Source organism: Notothenia rossii (assembly GCF_949606895.1).
Source record: "Notothenia rossii genome assembly, chromosome: 7".
Classification (NCBI taxonomy): domain Eukaryota; kingdom Metazoa; phylum Chordata; class Actinopteri; order Perciformes; family Nototheniidae; genus Notothenia; species Notothenia rossii.
The window spans coordinates 55,372,713-55,398,281 of NC_136905.1; the positions used below are offsets into that span (position 1 = coordinate 55,372,713).

At 43.3% G+C, this 25,569-nt stretch overlaps 2 protein-coding genes across 3 annotated transcripts in view; both read left to right on the top strand.

The window, feature by feature from the left end:
* Window positions 1–25,569, top strand: part of sertad4 (SERTA domain containing 4) — a 55,295-nt gene that overhangs the window by 3,271 nt on the left and 26,455 nt on the right. The window lies entirely within an intron of this gene.
* LOC307046241 (E3 SUMO-protein ligase ZBED1-like) lies at window positions 20,308–24,682 on the top strand. 2 transcript variants are annotated; one of them, XM_079692549.1, is made up of 3 exons: window positions 20,308–22,915; window positions 23,267–23,886; window positions 24,041–24,682. In XM_079692549.1, exons 1-3 carry the CDS (start codon window positions 22,057–22,059, stop codon window positions 24,422–24,424), a joined length of 1,863 nt encoding a protein of 620 aa, XP_079548675.1. In that variant the 5' UTR covers window positions 20,308–22,056; the 3' UTR covers window positions 24,425–24,682. The 2 variants fall into 2 exon arrangements, with proteins under 2 accessions (XP_079548675.1, XP_079548674.1); XM_079692548.1 differs by having other exon boundaries at window positions 20,316–23,886.

Below are 25,569 nucleotides of genomic sequence, written 5' to 3' on the forward strand. Positions count from 1 at the left end.
AATTATTGACCTCTGCTTAAAAAAACAAAAATCACAGCCCATTCATGTCGTCTTTTCAAGAAAAAGCAACCTCTTAATCCAGATATTTGACCATGACTCGCGCCCCCTATCCTAGTGGACATGATTTAAGTGTGGGGGGGGGGGGGAACCTAACCTCCTCTAGGGGGGTCCGGGGGTATGTTCCCCTGGGAAGATTGTTTTCTGAAATGTTGAAGTTAAAAGCATCAATCTGGTGAACTTTGAGAGCAAAATTAAGAGATCTATGGATACATCTCTCAACACCCATATGAAACAGAACTGGAAGCAGATTTATTTTTCTTTATGGATATTTTACAAATCACTCCCCTTTCAAACTGTATTCTTGTTTGTAAATAACAACTTTTTTTTTACTGTCATATAGTATTTTATACCTGTTTACTTTATTCTCTTATTTTTGTATAACTATAATGATCATATAAAGATGTGCCTTTACCTCACTGGTTGGAGATAAAGCGTCTTATATTCGTTTGCATAGCTAGCTAACTAGATGCTAATAACAACAAAGTTATTGACTGTATGATCAGTATGACAGATGAACAGATCACCACTGGGCTTTCAACTAAAGACACAGCCACGCAAAAACTGTGGCATGTTTACGGCTCCTTATGGGTAATGCAATTTATGAAGTGCTGGAGCGTCCTTGTGGTGCTCTCCGGCAGAACTAGACCCCTGTCATGCAAGACATACACCACGTGATGACATGTTAGGCTTGTGTTGTTTTCAAGGACCCTGACCTTGGCCAGGAAAAACAGGCACTCGCTTGTTTAATTATTTTGCGTTCTAGATTTCTTTTTTCGTCTCTTTATAAATTACCTCGAGGGCCATACCAAATGGTCTCGCGGGCTGTATACGTATGGGCTCAGAACAGTCTCATAATACACACATGCACACAGAAGGATTCACACTTGTATTTCATGATCCGCAAAAGGATTCACACTTGTATTTCCGGATCCACACTTGTGTTTTTCAATGCACACACAAATGTGTTCCGTTTCATATACTGTACATGTCAGGCCTGGAATTTCGTCATTTTAGGGGCAAGGCCACTTGGCCTTTTGAGTTGTCAATTTTTTAAGGGCACAAAGGCCAAAAGCCAGGGCACCAAGGCCATAAATTAAAACAATGATTTCACATACGATATGAAGTGACTACGATTGTATATGCATTTACAATACTTTTATATATATTTATTAAGCATCATCTTATCTTTGACAGCTAACAACACAGCGCTAACTGCCTAGCACTAGATAATAATAAAAAAAGAACACAACTGCAACATAACTTATCCAAGTAGTAACAAAAACACTTCAAAATATTATAATTATGCATTACCATACGAGCAAGAAATAGTAATGTTATCCATAAAATTACACTTAAAGCTGGACAAATGAAAAACTTAACGGCAAACAGGATCATCACAAAACCTTACCTCACCTCAGCCTTTTCTTGAGCGGAGAATCAGCTAGCTAGGTCCTAGACCGTCCTACGCACACGGACGCGTGAGGGGGTGGGCGGAGATAGGTCCTAGACTGATGTCAACTGTCATCATAGACCAGGGGTGGGGAACCTTTTTTCTCTCAAGGGCCATTTCAATTTTTACAACATCCTTCGAGGGCCGTACAAATTATTGAACTCAACGTCTGCTTAAAAAACTCAAATCACAGCCCATTCATTTCGCGTTTCTTTCATGCTGTGCAAAGAAAAAGCAACCTCTTAATCCAGATATTTGACCATGACCCGCGCATTCATGCACCGTGGCATGACCACCAAAACAGAAAGATTTGGATACAAGATGTGTGCAAATGTATTTAGTTTCATATCCATGTGGACATGATTTAAGTGTGTGGGGGGGGTGGGATCTAACCTCATCTAGGGGGGTTTGGGGGCATGCACCACCAGGAAGATTTTTTTTTAATGTTGAAGTTAAAAGCATCAATCTGGTGCACTTTGAGAGCAACATGAAGAGATCTATGGATACATCTCTCAACACCCATATGAAACAGAACTGTAAGCAGATCTTTTTCTTTATGGATATTTTACGAATCACTTCCCTTTTAAACTGTATTCTTGTTTATTAATAACAACTTTTTTTTACTGTCATATTAGTATTGTATACCTGTTTACTTTATTCTCTTATTTTTCTATAACTATAATGATCATATAAAGATGTGCCTTTACCTCACTGGTTGGAGAAAAAGCTTCTTATATTCGTTAGCATAGCTAGCTAACCAGATGCTAATAACAACAACGTTATTGACTGTATGATCAGTATGACAGATGAACAGATCGCCACTGGGCTTACATCTAAAGACACAGCCACGCAAAAACTGCTGCATGTGTACAGCTCCTTATGGGTACTGCAATTTCTGAAGTCCCGGCCCGGAGCCGCGTTCTGGTGCTCTCCGTTAGAACTACACTCCTGTCAGACGAGAAATATACCACGTGATGACACGTTAGGCTCGTGTTGTGTTCAAGGACCCTGACCTTGGCCAGGAAAAACAAGCTTGTTTAATTATTTTGCGGTCTAGATTTCTTGAATCTTTTTCTTTTTTGCGTGTGTTTATAAATTACCTCGAGGGCCGTACCAAATTTTCTCGAGGGCCGTATACGGCCCGGAGGCCGGAGGTTCCCCACCCCTGTCATAGACCGTCCGAGCGGTGCATTCCAGGCTCAAATCAAGTGCACCGCTGATTTTTTTTTCCTCCTTCAAAATATGCTGGTGTTGAAGCCGTGTCAGAAAAGAGGCAGACTGCTAAACCACAAAACTTAGGGCATCAAGGCCACTGTGGCCTTATGGCAGATATCATTTTTAAGGGCACAAGGCCAAAGTGGGAGGGCCATGGCCCTCGTGGCCCTCGTGAAATTCCTGCCCTGGTACATGTAATAAAATCCAAATTCAGAAAAAAGTTTTACATATGTATTTTTGATCCTCACATATTCGTTTTCCGTTTAAATCCCCTGCACCTGCAAACACAACCCGCTTTCTGTGCACGGATCGCTGTGCATTCGTGTGTGGGATTTTTGAGACTCCCCTGACGGTCAGCCGATTCGTACTTGTAGTTTTTTCTATCTATAGCCAATCAGATGTCTCCTTCATTCTAAGCCAATAACTTGAGCGCGCCCCCCACGAGGGTAGATTTCTTGCGTTCATGACGTAGCGCTTCATTTACGCATTTTGCGCTGTCCGGAGCTGACAGGTTCACGGAGCCTGCCTGCAGGCGCTAATCTCAGGACACCTCCACTCTCAGTACATTGCAGCTTTCCGAACAGGAAATGCACGCAAATACAAGCCTTGACATTATTAAGGTGCAGCGCCACTTTCCGAACCATTGATGAATGCTTGAGTGTACACAAAAATGGCAGGCAAAACCGTTTTAAATGTGTGTTTACTGTGGCGAATACAGCTGCTTTATTTATGTCTGTATGAAGTTGTGAGTGTGGAGGGAGCAGCTACAGGTTAGCTTAGTCTAATCGATCAGTGCATTACGAAGCCAGTGCTAGACAGTGAACTGTCAACGGGGGGGAGCCCCGCCGGTCATTATCGGCCGATATTCACTCTTAATAGTTTGATCGGTGCTCTCTATAAAGGCCGATCCGGAGAGCTGGATCTGATCGATATGGACATAAATGCGAGTGAAGTATAACCGGACGCGAGAGAGGGATCAGATTAGCTGCTGAGTTTGTCGGAGGCACGCAGCTCTGCATGATCACCTGAAGCTCCGCCCTCTGTTTAGCGAGCTGACCGGACAGCGCAAAATGCGTATATGAAGTGTCATGAACGCAATAAATCATACCCTCGTGGGGGCGCGCTCATGTGATTGGCTTAGAATGAAGGAGACATCTGATTGGCTATAGATAGAACAAATTACAAGTATGAATCGGCTGACCGTCAGGGGAGTCTCAAAAACCCACACACGAATGCACAGCGATCCGTGCACAGAAAGCGGTTTCTGTTTGCAGGTTCAGGGGTTTTAAACGGAAAGCAAATATGTGAGGATCAAAAATACATATGTAAAACTTTTTTCTGTATTTGGATTGTATTTACATGTAATTGAAAAACACAAGTGTGGATCCGGAAATACAAGTGTGAATCCTTCTGTGTGCATGTGTGTATTATGAGACTGTTCTGAGCCCATACATATGCGGCCCGGGGGCTGGAAGTTCCCCACCCCTGCTTTAAAGGAACTACATCACAGTCACATAAATGCGCGTCAATGGCGCTAAGCTATATGTGCATAATAATTTTGTGGGAATGACATTTAGTAGTATCATTTAGACACTTGTTAGCAACTTTTCAAAGACAGATTTTAAGACTAATTCCTGCAACACTATTTTTTTTTTAACATGTACAGACACTGGCACGAATGCCTCACATTCTAAAAAAATAAAAGTTGGAGTCAATAGCTATTACAACAAACTTTAGGTTTTATACTTTAACATAAAACCTATTCAAAAATTTATTTTTTGGAGTAGAAAAGAGACATTTAGATTTTAACTGTATTATTTTCTTTTAAAACCCATGCTCGTGTCTGCCTTTAATGGGCTGCATCCACCTCATGCAGCCACGCACCCTAATACATCTGGCCTGTTAACCCTCAAAGCCACAACAAGCCGTCCCCTGATAGCCCATAATGCATCCCTGTAACGCTGCCCTGCCACAACACATGTGTCACCACTCAGCGAGAAAAGCACCGGGCGAAACCCTGGAGGCCCTGAGCCCAGCTTAGTCACGCCATCGTGGTCAAGACGGCCCTCCACCAACTGCAAGATGTTCTGATGACTCCTGACAGGCTGCGAGCTGGCACAAACACGATCTAAGATGCAACCAAAAAACACAACACACAGCATTAGAGTGGAAGGGCAGGGGAGGGCGCATCTTGGAATTCCTGTAATAAGTCTAACTATTATTATAAAAAACTGCTTCTGATTAAGTATGCCACAAAAAACTGCTCTTCGGTGTCAAGTTGATTATACATTTCAAAAAATTTGATGATACCGTGGTACCGTAGGTGCTAGCTTGAAACTAAGCTAGAAATTGTGAATGAAACGCAGTAGACTCACTCTTGTAACACCCTTTTTTCCCCCCCTGATAATGCTACATTGTGAAAAACAAATATGTGTCAAATTTGATAGGAGAAGAGCAAGTTAACGTTAGCTATTAGCAGGTGCAAGGCAGCACAGTTATGCTTGGCTAAATAAGATAGATAGAATAACAAAGGTTTTATAGAGTTACACTAAGGTACGTTCCAGCTCTGTTAAGTAATACTAGTATTGGGGGAAGGTGAATCATAAAGTTATTATGTCGTGATACATTGATATCTTTTACAATTCCATATTTTATTAAGAAACTTTGAACAAACACCATGGTTTGAAAATGTTTTGAGCAATATAAAAAAGACGTATGAGAGGAAATCAGGACCTCTTCTTCCTAACAAAATCCAGTATACCATGTGTGTTGACGCACATGGGATTTGTTTCTTTCTTTGAGATGTATCAGGATTAAAATTAAGTCACTTTTTCTGTCCTAGAAGTAGATTCAGAACATAACAAATTGACAAAGAATGGTGTGATCTGCAAACAGAAAACCTATAGATATAAATATAAGGCAAAGCAAAGTATTTCTTATCATTCTGAGTCCTTATAAATCCTGCTTCATAAACACTACTTATCTGTGTGTTGAATAATTGGCCCACTTAGAACTGACTCACTCTCCAAAACTGACTGCACGCACTCAAAGAATTGTATCACCATCCACGTCTTATCACAATCAAGTTGATTTTTTTAGTTCACTTTATTAATTAATGGCTCTAATTTCAGCATGAAGAATTCCTATTGTACATTACATTTTTGCCCAAATGAATAGATTTATTAGCTGAGGTAGAACAAGTGCAAATGAGGGTTTACGTCCTACGTAAATCGGACAAAAAAACGACTCAACAATTATGAAGTGTCTCTAATCATACATATATTCAAAGTAGAGATGTCCCGATCCGATCATGTGATCGGGGATCGGAGCCGATCACGTGATTTTCAAAAGATCGGAATCGGGACTAAAAAATCGGGGATCGGATTTTTAAAATTATTATTTTTTTTTTTTTAAACAATGTTACAAAACAAAAATGACCATGTTCAAGTCTTAAAGTCATCCTGAGGCCTTATTTTTGGTTTCAAATTACACAACATCATGTATGTGTTGCTTCTCTGGGGCTTGTTTTCATAGACCTGATTGCTTATTTCTCTCAAATCTGGCAAAAGAGTGGGCAGGGCGCAGTGTCTAATTGTAGCAGTAAGCTAACGAGTACTGATAAGCTTTATTTTGTTTTGATCCAATGCTGCACAACTGAACTGATCCAATGCTGCTGTGAAAAAAAGAAGCTATATCCATGTTGGATAGAATATCAAATTTAAATAAAAAAATAACCTTAAGGGACAACTTGAATGCTTTTTTTTCTCTTAATGCATTGCATGAAGATCGGATCGGGAAAAATCGGTATCGGCAAATTGTCAAAATCAAATGATCGGAATCGGATCGGGAGCAAAAAAAGGTGATCGGGACATCCCTAATTCAAAGTCTTTATTAGATTCTAATGTCACACATACATTATGTATATGGAGTATCCATGGATCCCGTTTTGATATCAAAGAGGCTTCCAAGGTTTTTGTGAAAGATCAATACGCCTAGATTTCTGTATCTGCATTGATTATTGAACATGCCATTGCATCTAGTTTGCCCAGTGTGGATGTTCTTATTGTTTCTGTGATCCACTCTAATAACGGGGTGTAGTTGCTTGATATTTGAGTTTCTTATTTTGGGTCATGGAGCATACAGCTCCCATTTGTAGCTAATTGACGTCATGACAACTGTTATCTTTTCTCTATCTGTTTCCTCTTGCTGTCTGCTTCACCCTGCCTGCCAGCACTTGCGCACTCTCCACCCCCTCGCCAACAGGCATATTGGTAGGATGAAGCTTCTCCATATTAAGAGATGTATCTCGGCTTATTTCTCAGCTAAAGAGTAGAAGAAGAAGATATTCTGTCATCCCCTATTTGTCATTAATCTGTTTTCTGATTGGTATTTTGCCACACCGTTTACACACACTCACACACTGTTGGCCATGCCATCATTAGCAACTCAGGGTTAAGTATCTTGCCCAAGGATACATCGTCATGTTGACTGGGTTACAAGGCTAATGTGAGATGGATTTAAGGCAGGGCTGGGCTATATGGTGATATTATAGTGTTATGATATCAGAATCGGAAATCCTTTTCGCATCCCTCAGTGGGACATTTTAATTGTGAGAGCAAAATCTTAATCTTAATATCGTTATCAAGGCATTTGGTCAACAATTTCGTTGATGATTTTTCTCCATATCGCCCAGTGTCACACTCCTAGGGTTATGTCACGTTTGTAATTTTGTATGTTTAGGTTATGTCACGTTTCTATGTCTAGGTTTGGGTTTTTTGTTGTTCTCCCTGTCATGTTTTCCTCCTGTTTATTGTCTGATCCTTTTCCCTGTGTTTTCCCTCCTGTTGTTAGTTTCCCTGGTGTGTCTAATTGTCTGATTATGTTCACCTGTGGCCCCTGTGTTTTCTCCTCCCTCCTCACCTGTGTCTTGTTGTGTGATTAGTCTTGTGTGTATTTAAGTTCTGGGTTTTCTGTCTGTCTTTGTGGGTTCGTCTTGTGTCATGACTAGTTCTTTGGTGAGTGTTCTTTTTTGTCTTTGTTTGTATCATATAGCCTTGAAATAAAGGAGTTTTTTCATTTTATATCTGCATTTGGGTCCTGCTTCCTACACACACCGTGACAGAATGAACCGACCAAAAATGGACCCAGCAGATGATCCGTTTGAGGTAGAATTGCAGCATTTTACCTTTTATCTGGCTTGCTGCGTTGATTGGTGGAAGGGAGCGTCCAGTGTTCGGCAGAAGGAGGCCGCTCTAGTAGAGGCGCACCGGTTGGCTATGGAGAAGCCAGACTTGGTGAAATTCTTACCTGGCTGGATTTTGAACTTTCTCTCAGTGTGTGATTTCCAGCCTGCTGACTACAAACGTCTCGGTGTGTTCCGTCCGGAGTCAACCCCTGCTTCTTCCCCAGTTCCTGCTCCTTTCCAGGAGTCGTATTATGGAACTCGTCTGGCTTATGGAGGTCCACGGAGTATTCAGACGGCTGCTAAGAGCAGTCGTCGCAAGGCCAGGCTAGCAGCCCGAGCCCCAGCAGCCATGGTTCCGGCCCCAGTTCCGGCCCCAGTTCCGGCCCCAGCAGCCATGGTTCCGTGCTCCAGTACCATCCCACATAGCCATGGTACCGTGCTCCAGTACCATCCCACACAGCCATGGATCCGTGTTCCGGTTCCTTGCCCAGCAGCCATGGTTCCGGCTCTAGTGCCGGCTCCAGAAGCCATGGTCCCTACTCCAGAACTGGACCTTACAGCCATGTTTCCAGCTCCAGAACCGGACCTTACAGCCATGTTTCCGGCTCCAGAACCGGACCTTACAGCCATGTTTCCGGCTCCAGAACCGGACCATACAGCCATGTTTCTGGCTCCAGAACCGGACCTTACAGCCATGGTTCCGGCTACAGTCCTGGCCCCAGCAGCCATGGTTTCGACTCCAGCCCCTCGTCTCCGGCCGACGCCAGCTCCCCGTGTCCTGTCGGCGTACCGGCCGACTCCAGCACCTCGTCTCCTGCTGGCTCCCCAGCCGACGCCAGCTCCCCGTGTCCTGTCGGCGTACCGGCCGACTCCAGCACCTCGTCTCCTGCTGGCTCTCCAGCCAACGCCAGCTCCCCGAGTCCTGTCAGCATACCGGCCGGCTCCAGCCCCCCGGGTTCTGTTGGCGAACCAACTCTCTCCGGTCTCCTCTCAAGTTCCTACCCGAGCCCTCTCTCAAGACTCCTCTCGAGTTCCCTCTCAAGTTCCCTCTCGAGTCTCCTCTCAAGTCCCTGCTCAAGTCCCCTCTCAAGTTCCTACCCGAGTCCCCTCTCAAGTCTCCTCTCGAGTCCCCTCTCGAGTCCCCTCTCAAGTCTCCTCTCGAGTTCCCTCTCAAGTACCCTCTCGAGTTCCAACCGAGTCCCCTCTCAAGTCCCCTCTCAAGTCTCCTCTCAAGTTCCTACCCGAGTCTCCTCTCAAGTCTCCTCTCAAGTCTCCTCTCAAATTCCCTCTCAAGTCATCTCTCAAGTCAACTCTCAAGTCACCTCTCGAGTTCCCTCTCGAGTTCCCTCTCAAGTCACCGCTCGAGTTCCCTCTCAAGTCACCGCTCGAGTTCCCTCTCAAGTCTCCTCTCGAGTCCCTTCTCAAGTCCCCTATGAAGTCTCCATTCTAATTTCCTCTCAAGATCCCTCTCAAGTCATCTCTCAAGTCAACGCTCAAGTTTCCTCTCGAGTTCCTTCTCAAGCCCTCTCTCGAGTTCCCACTCAAGTCCCTACTCAAGTACCGTTGGAGGCTCCGCTGGGGGTCCTGCCAACCCTATGTCCTGTCCCGTTGGAGGTTCCGCTGGGGGGCCTGCAAGCTCCTTGTCCTGTCTCGTTGGAGGTCCCGCCGTCTACTCTCCTGCCGGGGGTCCTGTCAATCCTATGTCCTGCGCCGTTGGAGGCCCCGCTGACTACTCTTCTGCCGGGGGTCCTGGCAGCCCTATGTCCTGTGCCGTTGGAGGCCCGGCCGACTACTCTTCTGCCGAGGGTCTTGCCAGACCTATGTCCTGTTCCGTTGGAGGTCCCGCCGTCTACTCTTCTACCGGGGGTCCTGCCAACCCTATGTCCTGTCCCGTTGGGGGTCCCGCCGTCTACTCTTCTGCCGAGGGTCCTGCCAACTCCTGGTCCTCTTCCGTGGGGGATCCTGCCGAGGCCTATCCTACCTGCTCCGGTTCCTGTTCGGCCGACACCGGGCTCTGCTCGGCCTCTGGAGTTGTCTGGTCTTCGCCCTCGAGCCCGGCCCCCTGAGAGCCACAGTCTTCGCCCTCAATCCTGGCCCCCCGAGAGCCGCAGTCTTCGCCCTCGATCCCGGCCCTCTGTGAGCCGCAGTCTTCGCCCTCGATCCCGGCCCTCTGTGAGCCGCGGTCTTCGCCCTCGAGCCCGGCCCCCTGAGAGCCACAATCTTCGTCCTCAATCCCGGCCCCCTGAGAGCCGCAGTCTTCGCCCTCGATCCCGGCCCTCTGTGAGCCGCAGTCTTCGCCCTCGAGCCCGGCCCCCTGAGAGTCGCGGTCTTCGCCCTCGAGCCCGGCCCCCTGAGAGCCGCGGTCTTCGCCCTCAAGCCCTGCCCCCTGAGAGCCGTGGTCTTCGCCCTCGAGCCCGGCCCCCTGACAATTCCTGCCGCTGCCTTCGCCCTCGGGCCCGGCCCCCTGACTCTTCCTGCCGCTGCCTTCCCCCTCGTGCTCGGCCGCCCGAGTCCCCCACCTTACACTGCCTTGCCCCCGGGTCGTCCGCCCGAGTTCCCCTTTTTGAACTCTGCCTTGCCCCCGGGCCATCCGCCCGAATTCCCCTTTTTGAACTCTGCCTTGCCCCCGGGTCGTCCGCCCGAGTCCCCCTTTTTGAACTCTGCCTTGCCCCCTGGCCGTCCGCCCGAGTTCCCTTCTGCTGTGCCCCTGGGCGGTCAGCTCAGTCCCGTCCTCCTGACCCCCTCCACCCACCCTGGTGGTCTAGTGGTCTAGTGATACGTCCCTCCTCCGGACCCCCTCCACCCACCCTGCTTGAGGTTTTGGACTTTTGTGGCTGGGATCCGTCCCTTGGGGGGGGGTTCTGTCACACTCCTAGGGTTATGTCACGTTTGTAATTTTGTATGTTTAGGTTATGTCACGTTTCTATGTCTAGGTTTGGGTTTTTTGTTGTTCTCCCTGTCATGTTTCCTCCTGTTTATTGTTTGGTCCTTTCCCCTGTGTTTTTCCTCCTGTTAGTTTCCCTGGTGTGTCTAATTGTCTGATTAACTTCACCTGTGGCCCCTGTGTTTTCTCCTCCCTCCTCACCTGTGTCTTTTTGTCTGATTAGTCTTGTGTGTATTAAAGTTCTGGGTTTTCTGTCGGTCTTTGTGGGTTCGTCTTGTGTCATGACTAGTTCTTCGGTGAGTGTTCTGTTTTGTCTTTGTTTGTATCATATAGCCTTGAAATAAAGGAGTTTTTTTAGTTTATATCTGCATTTGGGTCCTGCTTCCTACACACACCGTGACACCCAGTCCTAGTTTTAGGTAGAAAAGAAATGCAAACAACTGTTTGTTCAATCAAAATACCTAAATATTGCTAGCCTTAACTGAGTGTTTGGAAACTTGACTATAACATACAGTTATTCCAATAGTATTTTCAATAGGACATACTGTACATGCATGCTGCGTAGGAGGGTTGGAGTGATACACATCGCTGCCAACTGTAGGGCATTAATGCATAATTACTTTTTTTTTTTTTATAAAGCATAACTCGAAGCAGTAGAAGAGAAGACAAAATGGCAATAATACAGATTTTAAGGGCTGTTCTCGACAACAGAAATTCTAAATAATGTAACAGGTGACCAAGTAGCATTGTAGAGATACAACAGGTTCTCCACATGTGACAGATTATACCAGACCAGTCCCTGTCAAATCACATCACGATCAGTCTCAGCGTGATCAAAGGCAGGAGGCATCAAGCTGAAAGAAAAAAAGAACAGGAGCAGGGGAGGCACTGCTAGTCCTCAAGTTTTTCTTTTCCTGCAAGATTTAAAGTGCCTGCCGTGATCACAGAGCTCCGAGGAAGCTTGCTGCAGAAGCTCCTGTCAAGGCAACCACAGGATACGCCCACTTATCTCCTCACTGTGGAGTCGCATTGCTAAGTATTTGGGCCACCACACAAACTGTCACTGCACACACACACACACACACACACACACACACACACACACACACACACACACACACACACACACACACACACACACACACACACACACACACACACACACACACACACACACACACACACACACACACACACACACACAAACACACACACACACACACACACACACACACCTGTCTCGAGCTGTACAGGAATGACATACGCAAAGGCTGACATGTTCAATAGTTGACATTGTCAAAAATGAGTGAGAAAAAGGACTTGTCCCACTTCGTACATGGAGAATGTCAACGCCCTCCCCTGTGCTTTATACATAGAACATACATTTCACTTGACTTTTCTGACACCTTCAGGAACCCATTCTTAATTTTTAAATTGGCCATTTTATATTAGCTTTCTCACCAATTAAATGCGCTTTGTGGTTTAACATACACTACTGTAATACTTTAAAACTATTTAAAGAGCATCTTGCAGGTTTTTTTTTTTTCTACATTTATGCTTAAACTTGCTTGAAAATTACAATTAAAAAAGTGAATGCAGGATTTGATATGTTTTACAAGACATAAGGGCAGGAATTCAGAGGGAAAGGAGCAATTTTGAGCTCTGCTCTTAAAAAACGGCTTTTTTTTAAGGTCATACGTCAAACGCGTCATATTACATCACACAGGGGACACATCTCCGCTCTCTGACCGCGGGTATAGTAGAGTTGCGTTGAGTAGAGCGGTTGTGTTTTAAGGAGCTGGTATTTTTCGGTAGTTTTACATTGTATTTCACCATTTGTAATCATGGTGCAGTATTGTGTTTGTGCAGGTTGCACAAATACCAGCCTGTCAGGACATCGAGTCCACAGTAAAAAGGACCGGAGCTAGCGTTTGCTCCTGGGTGCGTTGTGCATCCACCTCCCTGCAGCACATACTCTCCACAGCTTTATAAGGAAACCGTATTACTTCTCTCTCCCCCCCCCCCCCCCCCCCCCCCCCCCTTCGCTGCTCTCTCTCTCTCCCCTCCGGTACACGGCACCGTAAGACATAGTGTGGAGTTGCATTAGGTAACGCTGTGGTGGCTGAACTGCTCCAGCCGTCTCCTTTGTGTTTGTTTGTTTGTCTGTGTTGTTTGTGTGTGCGTGGTGGCTGTCACTCCTGGCTCCCGGCTCAACCTCCACTCACCTGCTGCAATCCGCTGTGCACCCTCCCCGACTACACACCTGCTTTCCATCAAGCCATTTACAACGATATATCAACGGAGGCTCCACAACCTTTCTCCGCCAGATCGTCAAGTATCAGCCGTATCTTGCGTCTCTCCTCCGGTACACTGCACCGTAGTGTGGAGTTGCATTAGGTAATGCGAGATACGGCTGATACTTGCGCATTAGTTTCTGTTATGGATCAGTATCAACAGTCCTGCCAGTAACGTTACTATATTATCAATGCTACTTTAGTTATAGCCTGATATATGATAGCTAACTTTACAATGTTGTGATGTGACGTTAGCTAGCATTCTGTAGCTAACGCCGGTCACTCACCAAGATAGCTGCCCAGTTCTCCACGGGTTCTCCTCACACCACAACTCAATTTCTCTCCGATGGCCGTTATTTCTTCTAATCCTTGGCTGCTTCTGGTCTTTTGGACGCCTAGCAGGTAGGGCTGTGCAATTTAATCGATCCTGCGATATATATCGATATTTTGTTTCCCGAGAAAGTATCGATATTTCAGCCGCGGGTATCGATACATTAACTCCCATTCAAATCCCCCGTGTTCCGCCTGGCACTCTGCTCGCTGCCCATTCCCCCCCGTTCGCTTTGCACGAAGAGCGATTACGTCAGCCAGCCGAGTAGTGTCGCTGGAGAGCATTTCTAGATACACAGACGTCCGGTGTCTTCTTCTCGCAGTGAGTGCGAAGCGGTTCAGGAGAATGGCGGCAAACATTAACCACACTGCAGAGGGTCTTCTCTACCGCCGGAGATATCGGCTCAATCCCAAACCACTCCCTCGACGGAGAGAACTCCGTCTGTAGCCACACAAGCAGCTCAACGAGGCTCCCTCCTGTCAGATGGAGGGAGTAAATACAGCAGCAAGCTTTGGGACGGCCTCCCCTCTCTCCGGCAGAAACAGGAAATGCCGTAACTGTATGTAACAACGGTTTCAAATCAGCATCTCTTAGACAAAAAGTTTAAATTAATAACTCAAATAAAACTCCTAACATCTTTCATTGTGTTTCAAAGCTCTTTTAGTTTTAAACCTGATGTTTATAAGCTTCTTAGTTTTTGCAACGGTCTGTAAATATACACAACTTTATAATAAAATGCACACATTTACCTTTCTCTAGACTAAACACAGGTATGATCCGAAGTTAAAACATATGAGGTTATCATGAGGTTGTTAACATCGCAGTTTATCAGTGGATGTTTGCTGGAACTACTTGTTAACAGCTTGACAGCAGCGGACACACACAGCGCGACTCCGGTCAGGTAGAGACCGGTCTCAAGTCAGCACCGCTGCAGACTCGCGGTTTGAGGGCTTGATAGCCCACTCCCCCTCCACACCGCTCCACACTCGTAGGCAGACCCTCCGTGTGAACTCGCAAACGGAGGGGTAGGGTGTAGGGGGGGGTTTGGGAATGGGCCATCGTCACTGCTCAGAGAAGTGCACTTCTCCCAGACCACGTTGATCAGATTATATTCCTGAACAAAAATCTGAAGAGAATGTAGATGCAGTTATGTAGAGAGGAGCCTTTCTGTTTAGTGTTTTTGGCTTAAATGTTACTCCTTTGGACTTGAATTATTGGCAGGTACATTTTACATTAAATGTTGTTCTTAGTGACTTTAATTATTGGCTACCTCATATTCTGTGTTAAGTTAAAAATGCTGTAAAGGAATCTGTTCAGAACAGGCCACCTGCTGCACCTTTTAATTCTCCATTGTCCATTGTGATACTGCACTTTATGTACTTACGTTTCAAAGGCTTGTAAGCTACAGTTGGCACTGTTTCAATAAATGAAATGCATTTTCTCACCACATCTTTTGAGTCATTTTGTCCAGCATTTGCAAGCTGTAGACTCTCTGTCTAGTCAGAGCCATATATTGTATAATTGATGCTTTCAGTTTTCAGTTGAATTAATTTAATCCAAGTCAATGGAACACTCACAAGATGTCACCAAAATCACACTGTCCCTTTAAAATCTTTCAGAAAATGATGTAAGTGTATCGAATTATATCGAATCGAATCGTATCGTTGGCTGAATATCCTGATATATATCGTATCGTGAGCTCAATATCGTGTATCGTATCGTGAGATTAGTGTATCGCTACAGCCCTACTAGCAGGCTCATAATTATAAGGTTGTGGTCCGTTATATGCATTTGAATATTCATGTTCAACTTCTTCTGTGTCTTCTGTGTCGAAACTAGCATTGGGATCCATATGTATTAATACGTTACACCGGCCGCTCTCCCCCTTGTGTCCCCCGTGTTACGTCACACGCGGGAGGTCACGTGCCGAGGCTTTTTTATGCGGAAGTGAACATTTCTTACAAAAACGACGCCAGATGTCACTGTAGTGTATATTTCTGTATATTTCTTTGAAAATCTAGTGTATTCATCATTTTCCTACACATTTATTCACAGGTGTCTTTAACCTGGAAGTTTCTCTTTAATCGTCTTCCTATTGTCATCTAGTCAAAGTAAATGCACATTAAAAGTATTTTAAGGATTAAATGAACTAAGAAGCCATCTGATTCTCTACAAAGATGGTTTGTATTAGTCTTGAAGGTTCCTTTGAATCAGAATCAGAAGCAGGTTTATTACCAGGTAGGTTTACATGTACGTCGTACGAGGAATTTTACTTGATGCCATGGTGCATTTTTTAATAACATAACAAAATATCTAAAAAAATATTGTAAAATATGGCAGTATAGAGTGGCGAAGTCCCTCCCCTTCTGGGGGAGCTCCATGGGACCTTATTTCGGAAAAATTATGTATTGAAGTCAATGGAGAGAGAAAGATTATCTTTCGATCCCGTTTGAATTGTGCCACAAATTACACATATGATGTTTGTCAATTTAAAAGATAATTTTGCAAGTCAAAAAAAAAAAAATGTGTCGTAAAACTGTGAAGTAACACATTTTTTTGTGTGAAACGCTGAATTAACTACATCTCTGGTCTCGCAGACTCGCACAACAAGACACGTCACCAAGATGGCCGTCACTACTGTCTTGTCAAACAAGGGATTGGCTACCCTCACTATCAACACAATGAAACACGTCCAGAAGAATGTCATGCAAAGCTGCCTGCTTGCCTTCCTTTGATTCTCTCTGAACTGCCTGATCTTTTTAATGTTTAATGTCAACCATTTGTGCAGATAGCGTGAAGTAGAAAAGATTGCCAATGCTAGCGTTAGCGTTAGTATTTCTCCCCCGGGCTTAAATGGTGTATTATAGAATGATCACACCGGTGTGACAGTACTCTTCAAAGGGTTCACGAAATATGACTACTACTCTTACTGTTTAACATTTTGGGTTACTTGATGTTACTTCTTCATGTTAAGGCTAATACAAATGACAAGGCTAAGACTGTAATGCTAACTAATATGCTTGCTACTAGCTAGGTAGCTAACTTGATCGAGCCAGCCACTCCTGGTCCTTTCATCAGACGGGAAGCGAAAGAACGAGCAAGACCCATTGCTGGTATGATAACGACCTGGTACTAAGCACACAGGCATCTTGTTAAAGTTATCTTATCTTAGATATCTCTTATTTGGTGGAGGAAAACAATTGTGACACTAGTTATGACATCACTTACGCGACTCTGGGATTTGTAGTCTTTCTAGTTGCATATTTTTCATATTCTTGTATTTCAACAGTTTTACTACAAACTGTGACCTTTTTTACATGGAAATGATTTTTTTAAGATTCACAAACATCATATGTGTAATTAATGGCACAATTCAAACGGGATCGAAATATACTTTTTCTCTCTTCATTGACTTCAATACATAATTTTTCCGAAATAAGGTCCCAAGTAGATGGGCGTGATTTCGCCACTCTATTTACATAGAAATAGAATGGAATAAAATATGGAATAAAATTTGGCAGCAATAAAAAAAAGAAAACAGATATTGTGTAAATTGTGTCCATTAATGTAATGCATAGAGTCTATGATGTGGCTGAGGTAAAGTGTCATTGGGGGGGCCGGGCCTTGTTGATGATGCCGGTAGCGGAGGGGAAGAAACTGTTCAGGTGGCGAGTGGCGTGTTAAGTTAAATACCAAAATTCGGAGCCATTTATACTTGTATGTGGTGATGCATATTAATCACCAAATTTGCAGTTAATCTTACTGTCCACATCATTACTTTATTGAACATTAAAGCATGCAAATGTGTCACAGTAGAGGCACAAAATAAACATATGAACTTTAAAATGTGCAGAATAGGTCCTCTTTAACCCTAACCCTGAACCAAGAGGAATTATAGATGGAGAAACAGGCAGAGAAATGTTAGCTTATCCATAAAACAGAAAAGTGGGCAAAAAATGTATTGGCTTAACAAAATTAACGAAATTGCAGTATAATTTTTTTGAAAACATTCTGGTATAAACCAGATGATCAGTACATGGTCTTACAAGTTGCTGCTAACACTAGTGCTGAACGATTAATCTATTTTAAATCGAAATCGCGATTTGAAATGATGCAATTGATGAAAATCGCAAAGCCTGCGATTTTTTTAAATGTTTATTTTTTAATTTCTTTTTTTTTTGTTCTTGTGTGTCACTCATCCACACCAATCTGAATTGCTGTGCTCCACATGTACCAGTCATTGTTAACCAATCAGAAGTGGCCCATGATAGAAGGTGATAGACAGATTGATCCAATCACCTGCCAAGTATTTTTGAAATATTTTTCCAAATGGCTTCCAATGGAGCTTTCCTAGATGGTTTGGTGAAACAAACCATCTGAGTTAGGTTAGTAATGCTCCATCACATGTTTTACATCTATCACAGGGTGAATCTTAAACTGAAGTTTGACTTTAAAGCAACCTAACGGAAGTTTAATGTAAGTTTAGTTATTTCACTCGTAGCTCGGGCTGCTGTGGTGCTAGGGACGGGAGCACATTGATACGACCTTCCTAGCCGGAGACATGGCCGCATTTTACAATAAACTTCCGTTGGGTCTCTTAAAAACAAATATCCCAAATCGCAATCGCAATATCTGTCAGAAAAATCGCAATTAGATTATTTCCCCAAATCGTGCAGCCCTAGCTAACACAACATATTTTTACCCTGAAACACATCACTCTGATAGAGTTGATAACTGTTTAGCCATACAGATTTCTAGAATAATCATGCAGCCCTATTGGACTTCAACAGCAATTATTTTCCTGAAATTCTTGTACTGTTGACATAAATGCCCTTTCTTTGCACCACGTAAGTGATGACACATTGCATGCTGTTGCTCCCCTCATGCTGTCTTGGATCTATTCTGATGTGGAAACCACAGACATGAACTCTTTCACTGCTATCTATTCCCATAAGGCTCGGAAACACTAAGCAAAAACCTGGCCCACAAAACAAGGAGTAAACAATTAAAACACACACACACACACACACACACACACACACACACACACACACACACACACACACACACACACACTCTGTCAAACACATGCTGGATTGATTAGCATTTTTAAAGCTGCAGAGAAAAATGAGAGCACACAAATTTAGTAGGAGGCATGTTTCAAACTCCCCGAGAATTATTAAACTGATGAAATCATCCCCCCCCACCCACACGTTTGGCCTAAATATATTTTTTCTTTCAAATGTACACTGCTAACACTGCTATATAGTGTGTTTACATGCCTGCGACCAGAGACAGCACCATTTTCATCGTAAAACCCTGCTGTGGATAATGTGAAGCAATTAAGGATACAAAATGTGAAAACATGTAGGGGCTTGCGGGGATACAGGCAGTCGGCGCAAAAATACACGCCCTCCCACTCATTTGTTTGAGGGAAGTTCGTTTGGGATTCCAGAAAAAAAAAGTACTCGTCTGTGGCTGTCGAGTTAAAACAGGTTCAACGTTTGTAGAATGCAGCCCGACGTCACGCTTGGTTGGCCAATCACGGATCCATTCAGTCGGTAAGAGGCTGAACGGAGTAAAAAAACGCCAACAGCTCAAGCTTAAGCTAACTAAATGGATGCTTGATTTATTTATATTATAAAGGATATTTGAAACTCTAGGTCCCTGATTTCAGACAGAAGTAGATGAGGAGGCTTCTTTTTTTTTAAAGTTGTTGCCTATACTTGTAGTCTCAAATGCCAATTGTCGTTAGTAGATCTTATCAGCTGTAGCTAGCACAATGAGCTAACGCTTGCTCCATGAGTTGGTTTAAACACTGTCTACTGCTTGAGCTCGAAAATCCTCCAGCATTACATTACATTGCATTTAGCTGACGCTTTTATCCAAAGTGACTTACAATAAGTGCGTTCGACCAACAAAAAAGAAGTGCACGTGCTGTTTAACCATGTCCTGGATAGGGGTGCAACAACTAATCGACTTAATCGATTAAAATCGATTACCAAATTAGTTGTCGATTCGTTGGTGACGTCATCACGTGTGTTTTACGCGCCGTTAAGCTCCAAAGTTATTGTTTTTTTTTATCGTTACTGGAGACATTTAAAAAATATATGTCATGTATTATTGCTACAAAAACATTATATCGCAGTCTTAGTGTCGCCAACTCAATGCAAAAAGACAAAGAAATGCGTATATGATGTATTTTAGATCAGACGAGATCTCTCTCCCCCGTCTGTGTGGGAGGGGGCGGTGCAGTTTACACACACACGGCTGCTACATGCAGCAACACACTGTGGAGATGGCGGAGAGAACGCGTTCCGAGGTGTGGTTAAACTTTACCCGTCTCGATGTGGACAATGCTCGTTGCCAAAAGTGCAATAAGAATTTAGCATGTAAGCGAGGTAACACGAGCAATTTGTCTAAACATTTAGCAAAAGTGCACCACATTCAAACGGAGGAATGCACCGGGTTCGACTGTCTTTCTAGTAGCTCTGTAGCCCCATCCACGAGTAACGTTTCCACGTCGGCAACACAGAGTTAACTCAATTATACAAACATGGGTTAATGATTCGAGGTAACAGAGTTACTCTTTATTTTGTTAAAGTTTCAGCTATTCTGTTTAGAGTTCTGTCATCAGATTATTTAATACGATTTGTTAAAACATTGTTGTTTCTTTTGATGTGAAATATTATTGATTTAATTTAAATAAAAAGCAATGTTAATTTTGTTCAAAATGTGTTTATTTATTATTAATTTAATAATATATGTATTTTTTAATCAAGTAAGATTTTTCTTTTTTTTTGGAGTTAAATGCATCAATCTGGTGCATTTTGAGCGGGAAATAAAGAGATCTATGGAAACACCTATATTAAACAGAACTGTATACATTTCAATAATCATAAAATCATGGCCATAACCAATAACATACCATTTCCAATATGAAAAAAACACTGAAACTTGTTTATTAATTTATTTTTGGTTCATTTATAGTTGTGAGTGTGTCTGTGCTCCTGAATCAGCCTCTCCTCCCTCCTCCTCTCCTCCCTCCTCCTCTTTGAGGCAGCAGCAAAGACTAGTTTTCTCTCAACAAGTTTTAAAAGTGTATCTTACCTTTTTTCACCTAGTTCACTTTTTATTTATTTATTCATGCATAGTTTACTAATCACATTAAATTACATTTCATTTAGCTGACGCTTTTATCTAAAGCGACTTATAATGACCGAGTACAGGGACATTCTCCCTGGAGTAACTAAGGGCTAAGTGCCTTACTCAAAGGCACACTAGTGGTGGTGTTCCTGGCGGGATTTGAACTCACAGCCTTCCGATCTTCAGCCCACCTCACTATCCATTAGACCAATCACTACCCTCTCAAATGGAAATATGTGTTTACATAAATGGTGACCACACCGTTTGAGACCCACTGAGAACTTAGACTAAGTTAACTGTCTAAACACTCTGAGAATCCTTTACCTCACCTGAGCTGAGGTTATCCCTAGCTTGAATGACACACAGAGACCAATCAAGGGCTTTGATTTATGATCTGTATGACAGTCACCCTGTGAGGCAGGCCACATCATGTGGACAGCCAGTCACCCTGTGTGAGGCAGGTCACTTAACAGGCCAGAAGGAGGCGAGATCAGAGCAAGGGAGCGAGGGATCATTGTCCACAAATTAATCGATCGCAGATGGCGTCGTGGTCACGGACGAATAAAAAAAAAAAAAATTATAAAAAAATAAATGGGTTAATATACTTGGGCGGCCCTCCCAAGTATAGTCTATGTGTGGGTAACCCTGTGGTGAGCAGACATCCTCCGAGAGATGTCTGCTAGACAAGCAGAGATGCGTGCGATGACCTGGGTCTCTGAGCGGGGGAAAGGACAGAATTAATTGGGTGTCGTCAGCGTAGCAGTGGTATGAAAAACCATGCGGGCTAATGACAGATCTGAGCGAGTTTGTGTACAGGGAGAAGGGGAGGGGACCGAGAACAGAGCCCTGAGGGACCCCTGTAGTTAATTGACATTGGTCGGACTCCTAGCGAGAGGGTGTTCTCCACAGCAGGAGACATTGTTAGTGCCAGCAGATCTGCCCTTTCGGCAAGCAATGTGGACAAGTTCATTTTTATTAAAAAAAACATGAAAATACAATGACAAGCAAGTCATAATGTCAAACTGGCTGCTTAGGTACTAGTAGGGCTGAACGATATATCGTTATCGTATCGATATCTCGATATGAACATTCAAGAAATCAATATAAAAAAAGCAATGGTATAAACGATATATATATATATTTTTTTATATTTATTTGAATAGGGACAATGCACATTAATGAACATCAGTATAAAAACAAATGTAAATATGCCGGATTATAGCTACAAAGCTAGTTCTCATCCGTATTTCCCCCGCACTCGCCCTGCTTGTACAGCTGTGGAAGTCTCCATAAACATTTGGCCGATTGCCATTGAACGCACCACTACGGCCAGCCAACCACAAAGCTTAGTTCATGCTTGCTGTGGATTGACAGCTGAACCCAACCAATGACAAACATAGGAGGGTGGGACTTGGGAGTGACGGAGACGGACACAGCCACACACACACGAGGATACTCACAGCGGGGAAATCAGAACTGAAGAAACGAGACATGAGTGCAGAAGATAATGCGGCCGGTGGCAGTGCACAACCTAATTTAGTGCCAAAAAATAAATCCTCCTCTATTATTTGGAGGTATTTTGGGTTTAGAAAGGAGGATGTCGACCAGAGCGAGGTGTTGTGCAGGTCTTGCTTGGCGAAAATTGCGACGAAGAAAGGGAACACAACAAACATGTTTCACCACTTGAAACAACACCACCGTGTGCTGCATGATGAGTGTATGACATTGAAAGAAACACCGGGGACCTCTCAGTCATCCCTTAAGACACCCAAGCAAACTATGATTGCTGGTGCGTTTAATAGTGTTACACCATACGAGTCCACGTCCAGCAGACATAAAGTCATTACAGAGGCAATAACATATCACTTAGCTAAAGACATGGCACCCGTGTACACAGTGTCAAAAGAAGGCTTTAAAAAAATGGTCCACACGCTGGATAAGCGTTATAAAATACCATCCCGAACACATTTTAGTCAAGTGGCCATTCCAAAACTCTATAATGAATGTAAAATGAACGTTGAATCCGAGCTCCGTGAAATTGATCATTTCGCCACAACCACGGACCTGTGGTCGAGTCGGACAACAGAACCTTACATGAGTTTAACGCTTCATTTTATAACTAATAAATTCGAACTCAAGACCCGCTGTCTGCAGACATCCTTCTTCCCCGGGGAGCATACAGGGGATAATATAGCGCAGGAGATGAGAGGTGCGTTAGCAGACTGGGACTTAAAGGAGGACCAACAGGTTTGCGTGACAACTGATAACGCATCCAATACGATAAAGGCTTTGGAGGTGAATGGCTGGACGCGTCTTCAGTGCTTTGGACACAGGCTACACCTGGCAATAGGTACGTTCTGCTATGTTTATTTTAATAACTTTGAGAGAGGGAGAGGGAGAGGTGTGTGTGTGTGTGTGTGTGTGTGTGTGTGTGTGTGTGTGTGTGTGTGTGTGTGTGTGTGTGTGTGTGTGTGTGTGTGTGTGTGTGTGTGTGTGTGTGTGTGTGTGTGTGTGTGTGTGTGTGTGTGTGTGTGTGTGTGTGTGTGTGTGTGTGTGTGTGTGTGTGTGTGTGTGTGTGTGTGTGTGTGTGTGTGTGTGTGTGTAGGAGAGAGAGAGAGGGGGGGAAGAATTTGCATTAATATGTGGTTATTTAGCTATTGTAGTATACTCATTAATTATTTTGTACATCTATTTTTTCTAGAAAACGCAGTGAAAGGTGACAACCGGATCAGCCGTGCAACAGGTGTCTGCAAAAAGTTAGTGTGCCACTTCTCACACAGCTGGAAAAAGAGAGTGGCACTTGATCAAGCCCAGAAGCGCCTCAACCTTCCAGTCCATGGACTCATAACTGAGTGTCAAACTAGATGGGGGTCTAGGCTGCTCATGATTAACAGGATTCTGGAGCAGCAGAAAGCACTCCACGAGGTCCTCTCAGAGGACAGAAACACCCGGCACCTAGTTCTTGGACATCAAGATCTGGATGTGCTGGAATCAGTCAGCAAGGCACTGGGACCACTGCTTGAATTCACGGATGCTCTGTCAGGGGAGGATTATGTTAGTGTTTCACACATCAAGCCAGTACTCAACCTGTTTAACACAACCATCATGGCACCAGAGGAGGATGACACTGACATGACCAAGTCCTTAAAAAAGAAAATGTTGGAGTACATGAATAGCAAGTATGAAGACGGAGTCACACAAGAGCTCCTGGATGTGGCATCCTTCTTAGATCCAAGATACAAGACACAGTACATCAGTGTTAACAACATCCCCAACATCAGAGCCAGACTGGTGTCAGAGATGAAGACAATGGAACACAAGGTAAAAATAATGGTTAGAATGGATTAAATGAGAACAGTTCCTTTCATTTAAATTTAGCTGAATTGTGTGATGATAATTTGTATATTATGATACTGTATTATAATATAATATAATTATATTTTTCTTCTTCTTCTTTTTTTCTACTATTTTCTAGCATTCTGTTGAGTCCACCAGAGTGGAAGAAGTTTCACCCCCACCCACCAAGAAGGCTAAAAAGTCGTTTGCAAGCTTCTTCAAAAAATCCACTGCAAGTGCCACAGTACCAATGGATCCCACTGCTGCCATAGAAGCTGAGCTGAGTGCCTACCTGCTGTCCTCCACCATTGACAATGAAGAGGACCCCCTTCTGTGGTGGAGAACTCACAAAGTCAACTTTCCCCGGATCAGCAACATGGCAAGAAAATACTTGTGCATGCAGGCCACTAGCTCTCCCTCAGAGAGAATTTTTAGTGCATCAGGAAACATTGTGAGTTGTGAGAGGTCCTGTCTGAAGCCAGACATGGTTAACAAGCTAGTGTTCCTGGCAAAGAATCTGTAAATACTGTGCTGTAACTACCTCTGTTCTGTTATGCATTTTCTGCATGCTTGTTATGTTGAATATAAGAATATAAGATGTTGCACTTCAATGCACTTTCAATGTTTCACCTTCCACCAGCTGCTGCATTGGTGATTTATTGTTAAAGCAGAGCTGCAGTAAAATGTTAGATTTTATTTATTTACTTTATTATTTTTTGAGTGACTTTATGTTAATGTTGATGACTGGCAGTTCAAATAAATAAAACTGCACTCTTTTGCACTCTTTTGTTTTATGATGTTTTTATTTTTCTGAAAAATGCTTGGTTTTCACCGAACCCGTGGTCATATCGTATCGTATCGATATCGAGATATCTGGCATGAATATCGAGATATGAAATTTTGTCCATATCGTTCAGCCCTAGGTACTAGTACAGTACAGTTCAAATAAAGATTATTTCAGTTCATCGAAATGCTGCACCTTAATGTTTATTTTATTATATTTTGTATTTATTTGAGTGAATATTCTTAGTTTAACCTCTTAAGCCCCAAGCCTGTTTTTCAGGTTTCAGGCTCGAAAATGACATTCCCAGAACAAATGACCATATCTTCCCTTCTAAAAGGGTTAAATTAATAAAAAAAATTCTCAAAGTAATGATAAACCTGTGAGTTGGATGTAGAAAAGTCAGAATCAATATAGTTGTTTTTGATTTTAAAGAAAATTCAAGATTGAACATAGTAAAAAACTGTAAATTATAGTGTCCGTCTAAATCATTTTTTTTTACTGATAGTGAAAACTAACCTTGGTTGATGGGTTAGTAGACTAAAAGCTTTAGGAATCCAAAGTACAACATATAATAAGTAGGCCTGTATCAAGATTGATGCAAAAAAAGTGATATTTGACCTTTTTAGACAGATTTAGCAAAAAAAACCTCTTCTGGGGCCATTTGGGTGGATTTTCCATATCTCTGGCCCCCCTTGTTCGATTTTGACATGTGACATCTCTTTCTGACCGTTAGAGCCAATAGAATCGAAGGGAAATCGTCCCGCAAACACTCGTTATCAGAACATTTCAAAGGGGACACAGCCACATTGGATATTAACCTATGGATTAACTACATCATCGTTGTTATCGTTTTAATGCCATTGAAGACCAGTTTAGACCAGACA

What these genes read in the sequence shown, in the direction of transcription:
- LOC307046241 (XM_079692548.1), top strand. Translation starts at nt 22,057, where the DNA reads ATGAGTGCAGAAGATAATGCGGCCGGTGGCAGTGCACAACCTAATTTA. An exon ending in TGAAGACAATGGAACACAAG is followed by an intron (nt 23,887 to 24,040) that starts GTAAAAATAATG and finishes ACTATTTTCTAG; the next exon opens with CATTCTGTTGAGTCCACCAG.